This window comes from Mobula birostris, chromosome 13 (genome assembly GCF_030028105.1).
Source record: "Mobula birostris isolate sMobBir1 chromosome 13, sMobBir1.hap1, whole genome shotgun sequence".
Lineage (NCBI taxonomy): Eukaryota > Metazoa > Chordata > Chondrichthyes > Myliobatiformes > Myliobatidae > Mobula > Mobula birostris.
In genome coordinates, this window is record NC_092382.1 from 14838562 (window position 1) to 14858116 (window position 19555).

At 43.9% G+C, this 19555-nt stretch overlaps 1 protein-coding gene and 1 pseudogene across 1 annotated transcript in view; both read right to left on the reverse strand.

The window, feature by feature from the left end:
- LOC140207820 (uncharacterized) overlaps positions 1-19555 on the reverse strand; it is a 433432-nt pseudogene that overhangs the window by 84172 nt on the left and 329705 nt on the right.
- The window catches only part of LOC140208418 (NACHT, LRR and PYD domains-containing protein 3-like), a 51765-nt gene that overhangs the window by 29616 nt on the left and 2594 nt on the right, over positions 1-19555 (reverse strand). Inside the window, exons 2-6 of the mRNA XM_072277091.1 lie at positions 14452-14548; positions 10598-11029; positions 9856-10022; positions 7026-7197; positions 6854-6919 (exon numbers count right to left, since the gene is read on the reverse strand). Coding sequence (XP_072133192.1) covers positions 6854-6919; positions 7026-7197; positions 9856-10022; positions 10598-11029; positions 14452-14461 — 847 coding nt within the window. The 5' untranslated portion in view covers positions 14462-14548. The remainder of the gene's footprint in view (positions 1-6853; positions 6920-7025; positions 7198-9855; positions 10023-10597; positions 11030-14451; positions 14549-19555) is intronic.

Below are 19555 nucleotides of genomic sequence, written 5' to 3' on the forward strand. Positions count from 1 at the left end.
TGAAGGTGAGCAGACAGGCAGTGCAGAGCACCCCTGTGGCCATTTCCCTCAATAATATGTTCACCATTCTGGATACTGTTGGCGGGGACAACCGACTGGGTGTGAGCCACGGTGGCAGGGCCTCTGGCACTGAGTCTGACCCTGTGGTGCAGAAGGGTGGGACGGAGAAGAGGAGAGCTGTCGTCATTGGAGACTCTATAGTCAGGGGAGCAGACAGGAGATTTTGTGGACGTGAGAAGGACAGCCGCATGGTTTGTTGTCTCCCGGGTGCCAGGGTCCGGGATGTCTCTGACCGGGTGCACGACATCCTGGTATGAGAGGGAAAGCAACCAGAAGTCGTGGTACATGTTGGCACCAACGACATAGGCAGGAGAGGGATGAGGTCCTGAAGTGTGAGTTTCGGGAACTAGGCAGAAGGCTGAAGAGCAGGACCTCAAGGGTGGCGTTCTCAGGATTGCTGCCAGTGCTACGTGACAGTGATGGTAAGAATTGGAGGAGATGGCAGTTGAATGCGTGGCTGAGGAGTTGGTGCAGGGAGCAGGGGGTTTGGATCATTGGGATCTCTTCTGGGGTATTCTTCACTTATGTGAAGAACAAAAGGATGACAGGAGTGAAGGTAGGTCCATTTAGATAAAGGTGGGAAGATGTGCCTGGAAGCTGTGGAAGTGAGTGAGGTGCTCAATGAATACTTCTCTGCAGTTTTCACCAATGAGAGAGAACTTGATGATGGTGAGGACAATATGAGTTAGGTTGATGTTCTGGAGCATGTTGATATTAGGGAGAGGAGGAGTTGGAGTTGTTAAAATACATTAGGATGGATAAGTCCCTTGGGCTAGACAGAATATTCTGCAGGCTTCTCCATTAGGTGGGGGAAGAGATTGCTGAGCCTCTGGCTAGGATCTTTATGTCCTCGTTGTCCACAGGAATGGTACCAGAGGACTGGAGGGAGGCGAATGTTGTCCCTTTGTTCAAAAAAGGTAGTAGGGATAGTCTGGGTAATTATAGACCAATGAGCCTTACGTCTGTGGTGGGAAAGCTGTTGGAAAAGATTCTTAGAGATAGTATTTATGGGCATTTAGAGAATCATGGTCTGATCAGGGACAGTCACCATGGCTTTGTGAAGGGCAGATCGTGTCTAACAAGCCTGATAGAGTTCTTTGAGGAGGTGACCAGGCACATAGATGAGGGTAGTGCAGTGGATGTGATCTACATGGATTTTAGTAAGGCATTTGACAAGGTTCCACACAGTAGGCTTATTCAGAAAGTCTGAAGGCATGAGATCCAGGGAAGTTTGGCCAGGTGGATTCAGAATTGGATTGCCTGCAGAAGGCAGAGGGTGGTGGTGGAGGGAGTGCATTCAGATTGGAGGGTTGTGATTAGTGGTGCCCCACAAGGATCTGCTCTGGGACCTCTAATTTTCATGATTTTTATTAACGACCTGGAGGTGGGGGTAGAAGGGTGGGTTGGCAAGTTTACAGATGACACAAAGGTTGGTGGTGTTTTAGATAGTGTAGAGGACTGTCGAAGATTGCAGAGAGATATTGATAGGATGCATAAATGGGCTGAGAAGTGGCAGATGGAGTTCAACCCGGAGAAGTGTGAGGTGGTACACTTTGGAAGGACAAACTCCAAGACAGAATACAAAGTAAATGGCAGGATACTTGGTAGTGTGGAGGAGCAGAGGGATCTGGGGTACATGTCCACAGATCCTGAAAGTTGCCTCACAGGTAGATAGGCTTATGGGTTGTTGGCTTTCATAAGTCGAGGGATAATGTCTAAGAGTCGCAATGTAATGATGCAGCTCTATAAAACTCTGGTTAGGCCACACTTGGAGTACTGTGTCCAGTTCTGGTCGCTTCACTATAGGAAGGATGTGGAAGCATTGGAAAGGGTACAGAGGAGATTTACCAGGATGCTGCCTGGTTTAGAGATTATGGATTATGATTAGAGATTAAGGGAGCTAGGGCTTTACTCTTTGGAGAGGAGGAGGATGAGAAGAGACGTGATAGAGGTGTATAAGCTATTAAGAAGAATAGATACAGTGGACAGCCAGTGCCTCTAAACATCTGGAGAAGAGTGATGCTTATGTGAGAATGCTGTTCTCGGACTACAGTTCAGTATTCAACACCATCGTTCCCTCCAGGCTTGACAAGAAGCTCAGAGACCTCGGCCTTGACCCTGCCTTGTGCAGCTTGATCGTGGAGTTCCTGTCAGATTGCCAGCAGACGGTAAGAGTGGGCTCCCTCACCTCTGCCTCTCCGACACTCGATGTAGGTGCCCCTCAGGGCTGTGTCCTAAGCTCCCTCCTTTACTCTCTGTATACACATGACTGTGTCGCCACCCACAGCTCCAATCTGCTAATTAAATTTGCTGACGATACTATATGGATTGGCCAAATCTCAAATAATAACGAGGTAGCCTACATAGAAGTCATCACCCTGACACAGTGGTGTCAGGAGAACAACTTCTCCCTCAATGTCGCAAAAGCAAAGGAGCTGGTCGCAATGTCGCAAGAACAAGAGGAATGGAGACAGGCTAACCTCTATTGACATCAATGGATCTGGGGCTGAGAGGGTGAACAGCTTTAATTTCCTTGGCATTCACGTCACTGAGGATCTCACATGGTCTGTACACACCAGCTGTGTGGTGAAAAAGGCACAACAGCATCTCTTTCACCTCAGATGGTAGAGGAAGTTTGGGATGGGCCCCCAAATGCTGACGATTTTCTACAGGGCACAGTTGAGAGCATCCTGACTGGCTGCATCATTACATGGAATGGGAACTGTACTTCTCTCAATCGCAGGGCTCTGCAGAGAGCGGTGCGGACAGCCCAGTGCATCTGTAGACGTGAACTTCCCACTATTCAGGGCTTTTCAGAGACGGGGTAAAAAGGACCCAAAGGATCATTCTGAACCCAAGTCTCACCAACCACAACCTGTTCCAGCTGCTACTATCCGGGAAACGGTACCACAGCATAAAAGCCAGGACCAACAGGCTCCGGGACAACTTCTTCCACCAGGACATCAGACTGATTAATTCACGTTGATACAAATCTATTTCTACAATTGTACACATATATACACGCTCACCGCACACACTTTACTGTAATTGTGCTGTTGGTGCAGAAAAACAGTTTTCACGACATGTGTCTGTGATATTAACCCTGATTCTGAGAATTTTTATCTGGCTGTTGTCTCATTTTTTTAGATCTGTTATTCATCGTACTCATACTGTCCTCATTCATATCAATCTAAGTGTGATCCAGTGCACATGGCGTTTTCTAGAAACTGTCATTTAAGTTCTTATTTTTCTTGGCATATTTTCCAGATCTGTTTCAGACCAGGATATTATACCAAAATTATACGTCAATATGGGCATAGTGAGTGTATACTACCTTTGTTATATTTTTACTGTTCAGCTCTGTTTGGCAGATTTTCTTGATCCTTGATGTAAATTCAGATTTTCTTCAGCCTTGAAGTAAATTTTGTTGGAAGGTTTTCCTTTATCACACGATTATCTATTTTCTTTGCTTATTGATATCCTAAGTATATGTTTCATATTCTGTTGTATTGTCCCCTGATGCTCTGTTTGATATTCTACTGGCTCTATTGCACCTTTCTTTATGTTTCATGTTCTGTACTTTTCTAGTCTAAAGTTCATGCTTATATCTTTAGAAGTTAGTTCCATTATTTGAAATATTTGTTTTAGCTTTGCTGATGCAAGAGCAAGTAATTTCAAATCATCAATGTATAGCTGTGCAAACGTATAATTCGTATTTTTACCTGATTTGATACCTGATTTTTGTCCGTTTCAGTAAATTATGAGCAGGTTTAAAGCCAAACAGAACCATACTGGCCTTAGTGAGTCGCTCTGGAAAATCCCTCGATTTTGATAATGGTGGTTGTCCCTTTGTGGTTGTTAATAGGACGATTATTTTATGCCAATGATTCATCAGATGTTGTAGAAATTTCACAAGTATTGGATGAATTTTATATCTATTTGGAACTTCTCTTAACCATGTGAGGGAGAGAATCAAATGTTTTTTGATAGACAATATTACACTGAAAGATTTCTGCTTTCCACAGGTTTTGAAATAGAATTACATAATCTGTTATCTGTTGTTCATAACCGAACGGTATTTTTTCTGCTGTCCTGTGAGTATATTGTGGTTATCTAAGTGAGTTGTTATTAGTTACCGGATGCACGATGCTACAATTATATAATTGTCTTAATATTATTAAGAGCCAATAATAACATAGTAGGTGACCATTCAGTAGTCTTATAAATGCAGTATTGAAGCTGTCCCTGAGGCTGGTGGTACACACCTTCAGTCTTTATATCTTCCGCCCCATGGCAGTATGAAAGAGAGAATGTTTGAGGTGGTTTGGGGTTCAGCAGAGCCAAGAAGGGCCAAAAGACCTGTTTCTGTGCTGTAGTTTTTTTTATGGTTTCTATGGTTTCTAAACAACATCCATGTGTAACTTCATCCATCACCTTTGTCACATCCTGCAGGAACTCAATCAAGTTGTCAAGACGCAAATCCCATCCAAAGCTTTTAATGATTATGGACCTGTATTCCCAGATCACTTTGCTCTACCGCACTCCTCAGTGCCCTACTGGTAACTGTATAAGACCGGCCCTGCTTGGTCTTTCCAAAGTGCAACACGTCACGCTTGTCTGCAATCTGCCCAATTTATTCTTAAATGTTAAAAAAGAACCCGCATTTACCACCTCGTCTGGCAGCTCATTCCACACTCCCGCCACTCTGTGTGAAGAAGCCCCCACTAATTTTCCCTTTAAACGTTTCCCCCCTCACCCTTAACCCATCTCCTCTGGTTTTGTTCTCTCCTTGCCTTGGTGGAAAAAGCCTGCTTGCATTCACTCTATCTATACCCATCATAATTTTATATACCTCTATCAAATCTCCCCTCATTCTTCTATGCTCCAGGGATTAAAGTCCTAACCTATTCAACCTTTCTCTGTAACTGAGTTTCTCAAGGCCCAGCAACATCCTTGTAAACCTTCTCTGCACTCTTTCGACCTTATTAATATCCTTCCTGTAATTTGTTGACCAAAACTGAACACAACGCTCGAGATTCGGCCTCACCAATGCCTTATACAACCTCATCATAAAATTCAGCTTATATTCAATACTTTGATTAATAAAGGCCAATATACCAAAAGCTCTCTTTACGACCCTATCTACCTGTGACGCCACTTTTAGAGAATTTTGTATCTGTATTCCCAGATACCTGTTCTACTGCACTCCTCAGTGCCTTACCATTTACCCTGTATGTTCTATCTTGGTTTGTCCTTCCAAAGTGCAATACCTCACACTTGTCTGTATTAAACTCCATCTGCCATTTTTCAGCCCATTTTTCCAGCTGGTCCAAGTCCCTCTGCAAGCTTTGAAAACCTTCCTCACTGTCCACTACACCTCCAATATTTGTATCGCCAGCAAATTTGCTGATCCAATTTACCACATTATCATCCAGATCATTGATAGAGATGACAAATAACAATGGACCCAGCACTGATCCCTGTGGCACACCACTAGTCACAGGTCTACTTGTATATTGGTAGAGTCTTTGACAAGGTCCCACATGGGAGGCTCATACAGAAAATTAATATGCTTGGGAACTGTGGGGAATTATCCTCGCTGGCGGGGATGCACACTGGGAGAAACATCTTAGCTGGCGGGCGGTGAATCTGTGAAATTATTGTCATAGACTGCTGAGGAAGACACGTCACTGGATATAGTTAAAATGCAGGTTGATATGTTCCTGATTAGGAAGAGCGTCAACATTTACAGAAGGCGGGATAATGGGGTTGAGAGGATTTGCGTAGCAAAATCACTGAGCCGATTGGCTTAATTCTGCTCCTAAGTCTTATGATTTTAGGGTGCATCTGGAGTATTGTATTCACTTCTGATTGTCCAGCTTTTAGAAGGATTGGAGAGGGTGCAGAACAGGTTTATCAGGGTGTTGCCTGGATTCGGTGGCATGTGCTACAAGTGGAGGTTTGATAAACTTGGTTTGTTTACTCTGGAGTTAGAATAGAGATCTGACAGAGGTACACAAGTTTGAGAGGTAAGATTTGGGTCGACAGCCTGTATTTTGTTTGTTATTTTTTTACATAAGACTGGTGTCTAATATCAGAGGGCATTTGGTTAAGATGAGATGTGGTAAATTTACAGCAATTGTGAGTGTTTTTTTTCATAGAGTTCTGGTACCTGGAATTTACTACCTGAGTCATGTTGAAGGCAACTATGTTAGATATACATGAATGTACAGCAAATGCAAGAATATGGTCAATAATATAAGAAAGGATACCAAAGTATTTTTTTTAAACTTTCCCAGATATTAAAGAGTAAAAAAAAGGGAGAGGGTCGATATCAGACCGCTGAAAAATGATGTTGTAGCTGCAGTAACAGGTGAAAAGGAAATGCCAGACAAACTCTGTGGAAGTCACTAGCGGAATTACAAAAGGTAAAGAACATCAGTGAACAGAATTGCGTGTAGTGCTATTACAAAGGAAAAGGGGCTTGGAAGATGAAAGGTCTGAAGATAGAAAAGTCACCTGGACTGGGTCATACAGTGTATCAGGAGCCTGCCTGGGGTGTGTGGGCATTCCCAGAGCATTAGGACCTGGAGTGAAGGCTTCAGCAGAACCAACAGATGGATTAATAGAAAAATAAAATGTAGAATATTCAGGCTGCAAAGAGAGATACTTTGAATTGTTACTTCAATCCAGAGATCAGCGAATGGCTAATGGTGAATTTTGATTCCCAGGTTTTGCCAAGTCACAGACTAACACTTGAGGTGTGGTTTGAACTGAGCATTTCATCACTCACCTATCAGTTGAGTGGGTAATTCAGATAACCCTTGGGCGATGTTCATGTATTCCTGTGGAGCAGGACCTGTTTAAATATTAAAAAAATCCATGGAAACAGAACTAAAATAATTAAAATAACTAAAATGTTTATTTCAATGTGCCTTTGTGTTCAGTGTGTGGTTTTAACGTACCGAGTTCCTGTATTTCCCTCAGTATTCTGTCCAACTTCGGTAACTCAGTCCTCCATGTCACAAAGGATTCCCACATCGCCCTCCGGGCCCGGGAGCCTTTCTCCATCACCAAACTGAGGAAGAGCCTGGAACTCTCAGTCCGGTTTCCCTTCTCTGTCAGTTCAGTGACTTTCTAGAAAAGGAAAGTAATAAATTTACCACGGAGCAGACAGACGAACATGGAGAATGTGCAGGAAAATATCTGTTCATGGTCCCAGTAGCTTCAGAATTGATGCAGTCACTGGGCTGCTGCCTGATCCTCCCTGGGTTCAGTCGTTAACAGAGAAACAGTAACTGAGGGAAATTCTAAATCAATATTGTGAAAGAATAAGGATTTACTGTCACCCTGCAGTATATTCAACGTGATTAATTTACTTATCCATCAATGTGTAACATTACATCAAAAAGATGTGACAACAAGAACGGAAGAGAGGGAGAGCGAGGGAGCAAAAAATGGATGGTGGGCATCACTGAATCGTGGCTGAAAGATCATATTTGGGTGCTCACATCCAAGGATAAATATTTAATCGAAAGGAGAGGCAGGTGGGTGAAAGGGTTGGGTTGACTCTGTTGTCATAAAAAATGAAATGTGCTTCTAAAGAAGTGATAGCAGATTGGACGGTGTAGTTGTTAAGATACTGTGTAGGAAAGAAAATGACCCTGATGGAACAGTAACCAGGATGTGGGATACACATTCCAGTGGGAGAGAGAAGAGGCATGTAAAGATTTCAATGTTAAAATAGTCATGGGGAATTTCAATATGCAGGTAGCTTTGGAAAATCAGGTCGGTGTTGAATCCCAAGTGAGGGAATTTATAGAATGCCTATGAGATGGCTTTTGAGAGAAGCCTATGGTTGAGTCCACTATAGGAAAGGCAAATCTGGATTCAGTGTTGTGTATTGCACCAGATTTGATTGGGAAGCTTAAGGTAAATAAACCCCTAAGAGGCAGTGATCATAAAATAGCAGAACTGACACTGCAGTTTGAGAGGGAGAAGGTAAAAGTCAGATGTATCAGTTTACACTGGAATAAATGAATTACAGAGAAATGAGAGAGGAGCTGGGCAAAAATGAATTGGAAGAGGCAACAACCAAGCAGGAATAAAGTATGACTATGACTATGACTATGACTAGGAATAGATGAAGATTCTGGGAGTGATTCAGAAGGCACAGGTAGAGGTAGATAATCCCAAATATGAAGAATTATTCCAAAGGCAGGATGATCAACCGTGGCTGACGAGGAAGTCAATGCAGCACAAAAGCAAAGGAGAGGGTATAGAGTATAGCAAAACATAATGGAAAACAGAAGGACTGGGAGGCTTTTACTAACCAGCAGAAAGCAACGAAAAGCCGTAAGTAGAGAGAATATGAAATATGAAGGTAGGCTAGCTAATAATGTAAAATAGCTTACCAAATATATGTCCTTTCAGGACAACCTATTGATTTTTGATGTCATGCGATATCAGCTTTGTGCGTGGTAGTTCCTGTCTAACCAATCTGAATGTTGAACCAGGAAGTTACCGGGAAAGTTGATGAATGGAAGGAAGTGGGTGTTGTCTGAATGGACTTTAGCCCAGCATTTGACAAGGCACTGCAGAGGAGGGTGGGGACTCTTTGAATGACAGGTGATGCTCAGCCTGGTGAAATAAATGGGAGGTCAGATGATACAGACCTCAGACACATGATCTGGACACTGAATGAGCATTGCTGTGCCCGCAGAGAAAGTGGGATTTGGAGGATCGATCAGGCGGATTGATCCAAATTGCTATTCCAGTTTGAAGGAAAAGGGGTTGACTGGTGGGGAGCTGTCTCTGTGTCCACCCTCGCCTGGGTGATAGCTCCACCACAGAAGACCGGTCCCCCTGGTTAAAGTCACAGTCGGTGACTTGTGAAGCATTTCGGACGACGACGAGAAGATCGACTGCATCAGCTCACCTGAAGACTCAACTCTGTCTCTCTCTCTCTCCCCATCACTACTCAACTAAATACCACGAACTGAACTGAACTGAACTTTACTCAACATCGTAAGACCGTATCTTTTTACCCCTAGACTTAAAGAAACTTGGTTTTTCATACATATATATTCCACACTTACTTTAATATATAATCATTGCTAACCTGTGTGATTTATTTACTTTGATATTACTGTATTGCGTAGTAACTAATAAATATTATTAGTGTATAGCAATACGAGACTCCAAAGTGGTTTCCATTTCTGTTGGTTTCTTTATCCCTGTCATGGGGTACGTGACAATAGGCAGTTTCAGTAGACCAGCATGGAATAGATGGGCCAAAGAGCCTGTTTCTGTGCTGTACTTTCCTATGACGATGACATGTCAGCCACTCATTGTTCAGGAACTCAGACGGAGACTAGACCAGCTGTGGTTAGCAGATTTCCCTCCCTCAAGTACCACAGTGAAGTCAGTTGGCCCAATTTACAATCTGACAGTTTAATATTCATCCTGGATTAATGAGCTGAGCTGAATTTGACTGACGGTCCCGATAAGACGTGAAATTAGTTTTAGACTGAATGTCTGTTCAACAGTCCAGATATGCAGCCACTGCTCGTGTATCACACTGATAAATACAGCAGGTGTGAGAGGAAAAGGTGACACTGAACCTGTAGTTCCCAGTGCTCCCCACCTTAACAGCTGAAACCAGATCTGCTGGAGACCATCAGAGATCAACATCTCCATTGCCACGTAGAACTCCTAGAACGTGCAGGAGATGAATATTAATCAATATTCCCTCTGATACCAGCAGTTCGGTGACAATATACTAAATACACTCACCTCATTTTCTTCTCTACTGAAATGTCCCTCCTTTGTCAACATCCAACCGAGTCTCTCAACCTTTTCTTCAATCGCTTGTTTAAGTCTGTCTCTGTAGAACTTTGTCAGCTGGTACAGTCGATATTCCTCCCCCTGTGCCAGGAGGTCAGAGATTGTAAACTCTGACTCTGCAAATATAAAAAGTGAATGTAGTCACAAACTCAAATATCACCTGTCTCCACCGCTCTCACCCAACCCAACAAACCAGTCATGTCAACAACCTCAGTGTTCACCTGCCTTCATCTGGAAACATGGATTTTATCCTAATCTCTGACACTGGACTAAAACCGAACCATCAATGCGCTAGACATGACGTTACCAGAAGGACCACATTTACTAGAAACCTGTTTCTCCCACCGTCCCACCCACTCACCCATCGCAGTTTAAGATGGGCAATAAATGTTGGGACTGCCAATGATAGTCGCTTCCCAGAGATACTCTCTCCATCCTGGTGAATACGTTTCCCACAACTGTTATCCTGGAAATACTCTCTTATCCGGATAGCTGCGTTTCCTCCGATACACATCCTGGATATCATCAGAACAGGTAGTACATTTCCTGTAGTGCGGTAACGGGTGCCCCACTACACCACATGTACCACATCCACACATTTCCCCTCTCTGACCAACCCTCCAACAAGGAATCACATTTACCCTCCTCCCTGCCACATTCTGCGAAAACATTACCCTCATATTTCACTCACCCACTCCCTGTTGGGGACTTGACAATTCCGTGTTTAATGAGCTTCTGAGCTGACAGACAGTCGTCTCACTTGTACCGGTTCCAGGGTCCTGCTCAGTGTCTCTGACGTCACTGTCTCTGGGCTGACAGACAGTCGCCTCACTTGTGCTGGTTCCAGGGTCCTGCTCAGTGTCTCTGATGTCACTGTCTCTGGGCTGACAGACAGTCGCCTCACTTGTGCTGGTTCCAGGGTCCTGCTCAGTGTCTCTGACGTCACTGTCTCTGGGCTGAATTTGCTCCACTTCCGCTGCGGCCGGACCGCATTCCATTGGGACATTGCTCTGAATCTGTCCCTGCTTTGGTACCTTGCTTCCCGTGTCCCGATCATCTTCCCTCAATGAGTTGCCTGGTAAAAACCTCTTGAGTACTTTCCGTACCTGATTTAATTTCCCACCTGAAGTAAATGAGCAATAGCAGGTTTAGAGTGATTTATACTCGAACAAGGATTCACAATGAGTGTCTGCAATGGAGCCGAGACTCCGGCTGACCAGATTTGGAGTGGGACTGTGCTGGTCAATGTGAACCACACTTCCTGCTAGGTGACCATCACAATAAGCCGGTGTCTGGACACATCCACTCCCAGGAAAAAACTGGATAGACACAGTAATACTGATCACCGACTACGCATTAGTTGAACACACTGATAACCAGCGGTTATTAATGGAACAGCATCAGGTGATACGGGGAATTATCACTGGGATTATCTTTCATAAACATAAATCTCCCTGGGTCACAAACTGTCCAGTCACCTGTGTCACTCACAAACAATCCACTGGATTACTCATGGTCCGATCCTCTAGATCACACGTTCTCCGTTTGCTTTGTCTTACATTGTCTTGTCCCCTGGGTCACAGACTGACCATTGCCTTGATGCCTGGGTCCCATCCCGTCACCTGGAGGATGATTGTCATGTAACAACTATACAAGTCATTGGCAAAGGGAGCGTCTTGGCGTGCAGTTCTCGTAGCTAAACTTAAAGTCTCACCGAGAGAGCTTTGCGTTCATTTGCGGTTGCTGATCTATAGGATGGATGTGATTCAGCTGGAAAGACTGTCGAGGAGATTGACAAGTACGTTACTGAATGGAGCTGCTTGGTTTTTGTGTTATATGTTTCGGCTGGGACAGTTTGCCCTGGATCAGGGGAGCTTGAAGGGTGACCTTACACACGTACATAAAGTAATCAGGGGTGCAGAGAGGGTGGATAGTCATAATATGTTTCCCAGGTTAGGGGAGTCTGAGACTCGAGGGCAGAAATTTAAAAGGGACTGAAGGGGCATTTTTTCACGTGGCGGGTGATGAGTATAAATTGCATGCAGTCAGAGGAGGCTGTAAACACAAATAAAAGGATTCATTTCCAGGCTGTAATCTCTGTTTTATTCCACCTGGAATCACAGAGTTGAGCACAATCACAATGCCCACCGGAGACAGAGACAGTTGGTCACTGGTTATACCGGGTCTCCCATCAGAGGCACTGGGAATTTAAATTCAGGTAGCAGATCATCTCAAGAGGGAAATATTGAGAACTCACTTTCACCATTTGGCCACAGACCAGACATGGATTGGGATATTAAAACAAAATCAGAATCAGGTTTATTATGACCGGCATGTGATGTGAAATTTGTTAACTTAGCAGCAGCAGCTCAATGCAATAGATAATCTAGCAGAGAAAAAAATAATACTGAATAAAAAAAATAAACAAGTAAACCAATTACGAATATTAAATAGATTTTTTAAAAACTTGCAAAAACAGAAAGACTGTATATTAAAAAAATCTAAGGTAGTGTCCAGAGATTTAATGTCCATTTAGGAATCGGAGGTAGAGGGGAAGAAGCTGTTCCTGAATCGCTGAGTGTGTGCCTTCAAGCTTCTGTACCTGCTTTCTGATGGTAACGGTGAGAAAATGGCATGCCCTGGGTGCTGAAGGTCCTGCATAATGGACGCTGCCTTTCTAAGACACTGCTCCCTGAAGATGTCCTGGGTACTTTGTAGATTCATACCCAAGATGGAGCTGACCAGATTTACAACTTCCTGCAGCTTCTTTCGGTCCTGTGCAGTAGCCCCTCCATACCAGACAGTGATACACCAAACCAGACCACAAGTTTATCTAAAATGAAGCGTCTCCTGATCCTCAGCCATTTCCAAGGCTGGCAATGTTCTCGGCTCGGTTACAGAAAACAGAGTTCGGAAAATTCCCCTCATCTACTTTGTGCATCGAGGGGGGAGTTGATAGCTGCCCTGCCAAAACCTGAAATGTTGAATTATCACACAATCTCTGAAATCCTGGAAATGCTCTTATTACCTGTTTCTGAATTTTATAAATAAAAGTTGGAGATGTCTTTCACCTCTAAACAGGCCGATGTGCAACAAACCCTGAACCTGGACTTTTACGTAACAAACAACACCGCCGTCACATTCCTGTTTGTGTTTCACTCTCAACCTGCTGATTCAGGGTCTCCGGCTCCTTTCACTCAGGTGGAGCTTTGCCTGGTGAACGAAGTCATTCGACCATTACTGGTGTCAGGTCCCTGCACTGGGACTGTTGGACTGATCGATTACACAAAGCTGCTTTACCAGTGGGATCAATGACACTTTTCTCTGCCCTGTTAGCACCTGTGTAAGTTTCTTCATCTGAACAATTAACCATATAACAATTACAGCACGGAAACAGGCCATCTCGGCCCTTCTGGTCCATGCCGAACTCTTACTCTCACCTAGTCCCACCGACCTGCACTCAGCCCATAACCCTCCATTCCTTTCCTGTCCATATAGCTGTCCAATTTATTTTAAACAACAACATCGAACCTGCCTCAACCACTTCTGCTGGAAGCTCGTTCCACACAGCTACCATTCTCTGAGTAAAGAAGTTCCCCCTCATGTTACCCCTAAACTTCTGCCCTTTAACTCTCAACTCATGTCCTCTTGTTTGAATCTCCCCTATTCTCAATGGAAAAAGCCTATCCACATCAACTCTATAAATCCCCCTCATAATTGTAAACACCTTCATCAAGTCCCTCCTCAACCTTCTACGCTCCAAAGACTAAAGACCTAACTTGTTCAACCTTTCTCTGTAACTTAGGAGATGAAACCCAGGCGACATTTTAGTAAACCTCCTCTGTACTCTCTGAACTTTATTGACATCTTTCCTATAATTCGGTGACCCGAACTGTACATAATACTCCAAATTTGGCCTAACCAATGCCTTATACAATTTCAACATTACATCCCAACTCCTATACTCAATGCTGTGATTAATAAAGGCCAGCATACCAAAAGCCTTCTTCACCACCCTATCCACATGAGATTCCACCTTCAGGGAACTATGCACCATTATTCCTAGATCACTCTGTTCTACTGAATTCTTCAATGCCCTACCATTTACCATGTATGTCCTATTTTGATTAGTCCTACCAAAATGTAGCACCTCACATTTTTCAGCATTAAACTCCATCTGACATCTTTCAGCCCAGTCTTATAACTGGCCTAAGTCTCACTGCAAGCTTTGAAAATGTACTTCATTATCCACAATGCCATCTATCTTAGTATCATTTGCATACTTACTAATCCAATTTACCACCTCATCATCCAGATCATTAATATATATGACAAACAACACTTGACCCACTACCAATCCCTGAGGCACACCGCTACACACCGTCCTCCAATCTGACACACAGTTATCCACCACTACTCTCTGGCATCTCCCATCCAGCCACTGCTGAATCCATTTTACTATTTCGATATTAATGCCTAACGATTGAACCTTCGATGTGCAGCTACAGGGCAGAAGTTTAATGATAAAGATCCCAGTGAACATACCTGTAGCCATTCTGATTCTGACTGACGATTGTTGATTGTTGTCGTCTTGTTTACACTTTGGTCGCGGTGCAGGACAGCTCCACCTGCTGGTGATGCCCTGAATTACACAACAAGCAGACAGTGAGTCAGAGAGAGTACGAGTCTTTGCAAAATGTGACCGTATCACCACCCTGTGTATCAGAGCAGCAGTTTGCTTAGGGAACAAACATTCCCTGTTAAAATCAACTCCCACACCATGTCTGTATGTCTGTCCAGTGATATCTGGCAAATCTTATTGATAGAGTCACAGAGCAACAGAGCACAGACACAGACCCTTCAGCCCAATGAGACAATGCTGACCACAGTGCCCACAGAGATGGTCCCAATTTCCTGTGTCGGGCCCATTTCACTCCTGGCCTCTTCACTCCATCTACACATCCCAACTGCTATCATCACAATCACTGTCTATCTCATTGGTAACTCTGCAGCAATGCATTCATTAAGCACCTCGCCTATCACCACATCCTCCAGGCACGTTTCCACCTTTGCTCCTGAATAGTTCTACGCTCAGTCTATTCATCCTCCTCTTCTTTTCCCACATGTAGAATGCCTTCGGCTTTCCTTCGTCCTGCTTCTCAAGGACTTCTCAAGTTCCTTCGACCTCTAAGTCACTTCTTAAGCTCCTTCCAGGCTACGTTATAATTCTCTGGAGCCTTGCTTGGATGTTGCTTCCTAAACCTAAATAATGCTTCCTTTTCCCTCTTGCTTAAATGTTCTCATCTCTTGTAACCACAGTTTGTTTATATAAACATTGTTTCACTGTGGGTGGAACAAATCTACCCCGAACTGCATATAAGTGTTCTTGAAACAACCTTCACATTTCCATTGTGTGTTTCCCGTTGAAAATGTTTTCCCAATTTACACTCCAAAGTTGCTCCAAATACCATTGTAACTATCCATCCACTAATTAAATACTGTCTTGTAGGGTCTGCTACTATCCTTGTCCATGACCATGATAAAAGTTGGGGTGTTGTGGTCACTGTCTCAAAAGGGTCACCCATTGTGACATCAGTCACCTGACCAGCATCATTGCCTCATACTAGATACAGTACGGTAACTCCTCGAGTGAGCCCATCCACATACTGTGTCAAGAATCCTTCCTGGACACACAACACATTCTGCCCCATTGACACATTTTGGAGCGAGGAGGTGGAATCAACATCAGGAAAGTTGAGGTCAACAGTGATAACAACCTTGTTGCTTTTGCACCTTTCCCAAAGCTGCCAAGTTATCTGCTCTCATTATCCCCGTGGCTTTGGGGGAGGCCTATAGAATACTCCCAGAATGATAGCCCCCTTCCCGTTTCTGACTTTCACCCACATTGATGTCCTCTGTGTATGTCGCTGTGATACCATCCCTAATTAGTACAGAGAGTTCTCCCCCATTCACCACCCCCCCCCCCCGCCCATATGTATTATGAAACAACTAAAACCTGGAGCATCAAACACCAATCCTGCCCTTGTAACAGTCACGTCTGTGTAATGGTGATAACATGCCATCCATTGCTCGGATTTCCAGAAACTGCAGATTTTCTCTTTTTTTTTTGATAGGTCATCATTCAGTCATGGTATAAGATACAAGTCGTAATACATAGTAGAATTAGGTAATACGGTCATTCTAGTCTGCTCCATAATCAATCATGAAGGATTATTTTTCCAACACTGTATTATTGCTTCCCTGCTATAATATTCAACCCATTTAGCAATCCAGAACATGAATATACCTAACAATAGCCTCCACCACCCTCTGTGGCATCAAATTCCACAGATTACCAACATTTGGCTGAAGTAAATGCTCTCACGTCAGTTTTAAAGTGAAGCTTCTTTATTCTGAGCCAGCACTCTCAGATCCCAGACTCTCCATCTAATCAAGACACCCTCTCCATTCCCACTGCATCCAGACTTGCTGTTATTCAGTTGTTGTAAATAATCACCCCCGCCCTAACTTCCACCCCCCCCCCCACACCAAACCCCAACCACCATCCCTCTGAACCCCACTAAACACAGGCCCAGGGCCAGCAAATGCTCCACATGCATAATGCTTATTCCTCAGATTATTCTTGTGAACCTTGTTATCAACAGCTGTACTGAATACATTTCCGGGGAAAACAGGACAATTGGTACCAGGATAATGTCCTGGGAAAAGCTGTGCCTTCTTGACTCTTCTGTCAACTCTCACAAAATGTTCCAGGGTGAATGTAATACAGATAAACTGGAATCACTAGAAACGCTCAGCGGGTAAGGAACACTTGTGGGGAAAGGAAAAAAAAGTTAGCAATTCAGTTTCCTAACCTTTCGTCAGAATGGATTCAAACATCATCCAGTTTTTAGTGGAAAATCTTAGGTTGTTCTCCATGGAGTGGTAGGGACTGAGGGAAGATCAGATAGAGGTTTATAAGATTATGAAAGACATAGATAGAGTAGACGGGGAGCATCTTTTCGCTGGTTAGAAATGTCTAATACCAGAGGACATGCAATGACGGTGTGAGGGAGTAGTTGCAAAGGAAATGTGAGGGTAAGTTGTTCTACTCAGGGAGGTGTAGGTGCCTGGAATCCGCTGTCTGTTATGGTGGTGGAAGCAAACACATTGGAGGCTTTTAAGAGATGTTTAGATAGGCACATGGGTGTGAGGAAGATTGAGAGAATATGGACATTGTGTACGTAGGCGTCATTATTTTTTTGGGGGGGGGGTTGATTTACTTTTTATCTGGTTTGGCACACCATTGTGGCCGATGCACCTGTTCCTGTGATGTACTGTTCCATTTTCTGTTCTATCTTCAGCATCTTGAGTTTCTCTTTGACCCCCACTGGCAGATAGACAGGTGACAGTGAGGGGGGATTTCGAAATGTGAATTGAATTCTGAAACCCTGGTCTATTTCTACTGGGGCAAACACAAAACAGCGTATTTAATCACAGCCTCTCCCTGCGAGGGATGGAATGGAAACTCATTCTCTGCTTTGCTTCAGAACTTCAGAACCAAACATCTGAGCTCAGAACAGAAATAAGGAAACTGGTATGAAATCTATGGAATTGAGGGAATCAAGTAGTGAGATCATGGAAACTGTAGAGATTGAAAAGGAGGAGGTGCTTGCTGTCTTGAGGAAAATTAAAGTGGATAAATTCTCGGGATCTGACAGAGTGTTCCCTCGGACCTTGAAGGAGACTAGTGTTGAAATTGCGGGGGCCCTGGCAGAAATATTTAAAATGTTGCTGTCTACGGGTGAAGTGCCGGAGGATTGGAGAGTGGCTCATGTTGTTCCGTTGTTTAAAAAAGGATCAAAAAGTAATCCGGGAAATTATAGACCGGTGAGTTTAACGTCAGTAGTAGGTAAGTTATTGGAGGGAGTACTAAGAGACAGAATCTGCAAGCATTTGGATAGACAGGGGCTTATTAGGGAGAGTCAACATGGCTTTGTGCGTGGTAGGTCATGTTTGACCAATCTGTTGGAGTTTTTCAAGGAGGTTACCCGGAAAGTGGATGAAGGGAAGGCAGTGCATATTGTCTACATGGACTTCAGTAAGGCCTTTGACAAGGTCCCGCATGGGAGGTTAGTTAGGAAAATTCAGTCGCTAGGTATACATGGAGAGGTGGTAAATTGGATTAGACATTGGCTCGATGGAAGAAGCCAGAGAGTGGTGGTAGAGAATTGCTTCTCTGAGTGGAGGCCTGTGACTAGTGGTGTGCCACAGGGATCAGTGCTGGGTCCATTGTTATTTGTCATCTATATCAATGATCTGGATGATAATGTGGTAAACTGGATCAGCAAGTTTGCTGATGATACAAAGATTGGAGGTGTAGTAGACAGTGAGGAAGGTTTTCAGAGCCTGCAGAGGGACTTGGACCAGCTGGAAAAATGGGCTGAAAAATGGCAGATGGAGTTTAATACTGACAAGTGTGAGGTATTGCATGTTGGAAGGACAAACCAACGTAGAACATACAGGGTTAATGGTAAGGCACTGAGGAGTGCAGTGGAACGGAGGGATCTGGGAATACAGATACAAAATTCCCTAAAAGTGTCGTCACAGGTAGATAGGGTCGTAAAGAGAGCTTTTGGTACATTGGCCTTTATTAATCGAAGTATTGAGTATAAGAGCTGGAATGTTATGATGAGGTTGTATAAGGCATTGGTGAGGCTGAATCTGGAGCATTGTGTTCAGTTTTGGTCACCAAATTACAGGAAGGATATAAATAAGGTTGAAAGAGTGCAGAGAAGGTCTACAAGGATGTTGCTGGGACTTGAGAAACTCAGTTACAGAGAAAGTTTGAATAGGTTAGGACTTTATTCCCTGGAGTGTAGAAGAATGAGGGGAGATTTGATAGAGGTATATAAAATTATGATGGGTATAAGATAGAGTGAATGCAAGCAGGCTTTTTCCACTGAGGCAAGGGGAGAAAGAAAACAGAGGACATGGGTTAAGGGTGAGGGGGGAAAAGTTTAAAGGGAACATTAGGGGGGGCTTCTTCACACAGAGAGTGGTGGGAGTATGGAATGAGCTGCCAGACGAGGTGGTAAATGCGGGTTCTTTTTTAACATTTAAGCATAAATTGGACAGATACATGGATGGGGGGTGTATGGAGGGATATGGTCCGTGTGCAGGTCAGTGGGACTAGGCAGAAAATGGTTCGGCACAGCCAAGAAGGGCCAAAGGGCCTGTTTCTGTGCTGTAGTTTCTATGGTTCTATGGTACTCGCTCAACATCTCATAAACCCGGACAACCTGATCCCCTGATTCATTTTATCTGGGTGAAAACATGTGTGATATCCCAGAATCCAACCTCAGAGGGTCACAGCCCACACCGAGAGCCTCGCACATCTTTTCCACATCTCACACTGAGAATCTCATGTTACCAATATCCAGCCCCTGGAGACGTCTGCTTCACTGCGGAAGGAGGAACATCCAGCCACATCTGTAAAAGCACCAACGTAGACCGAAGCCCAAACACTGCCAGTTCCATATTCCTGGAGCCCCCATCTCAAGATTGTATCTCAAGCACCAACTCTCCCAGAGCTCTTTGCTGCCGGTAATATGCGGCAGTGTCTCAGCTAATGCCAGTTCAATCTTCT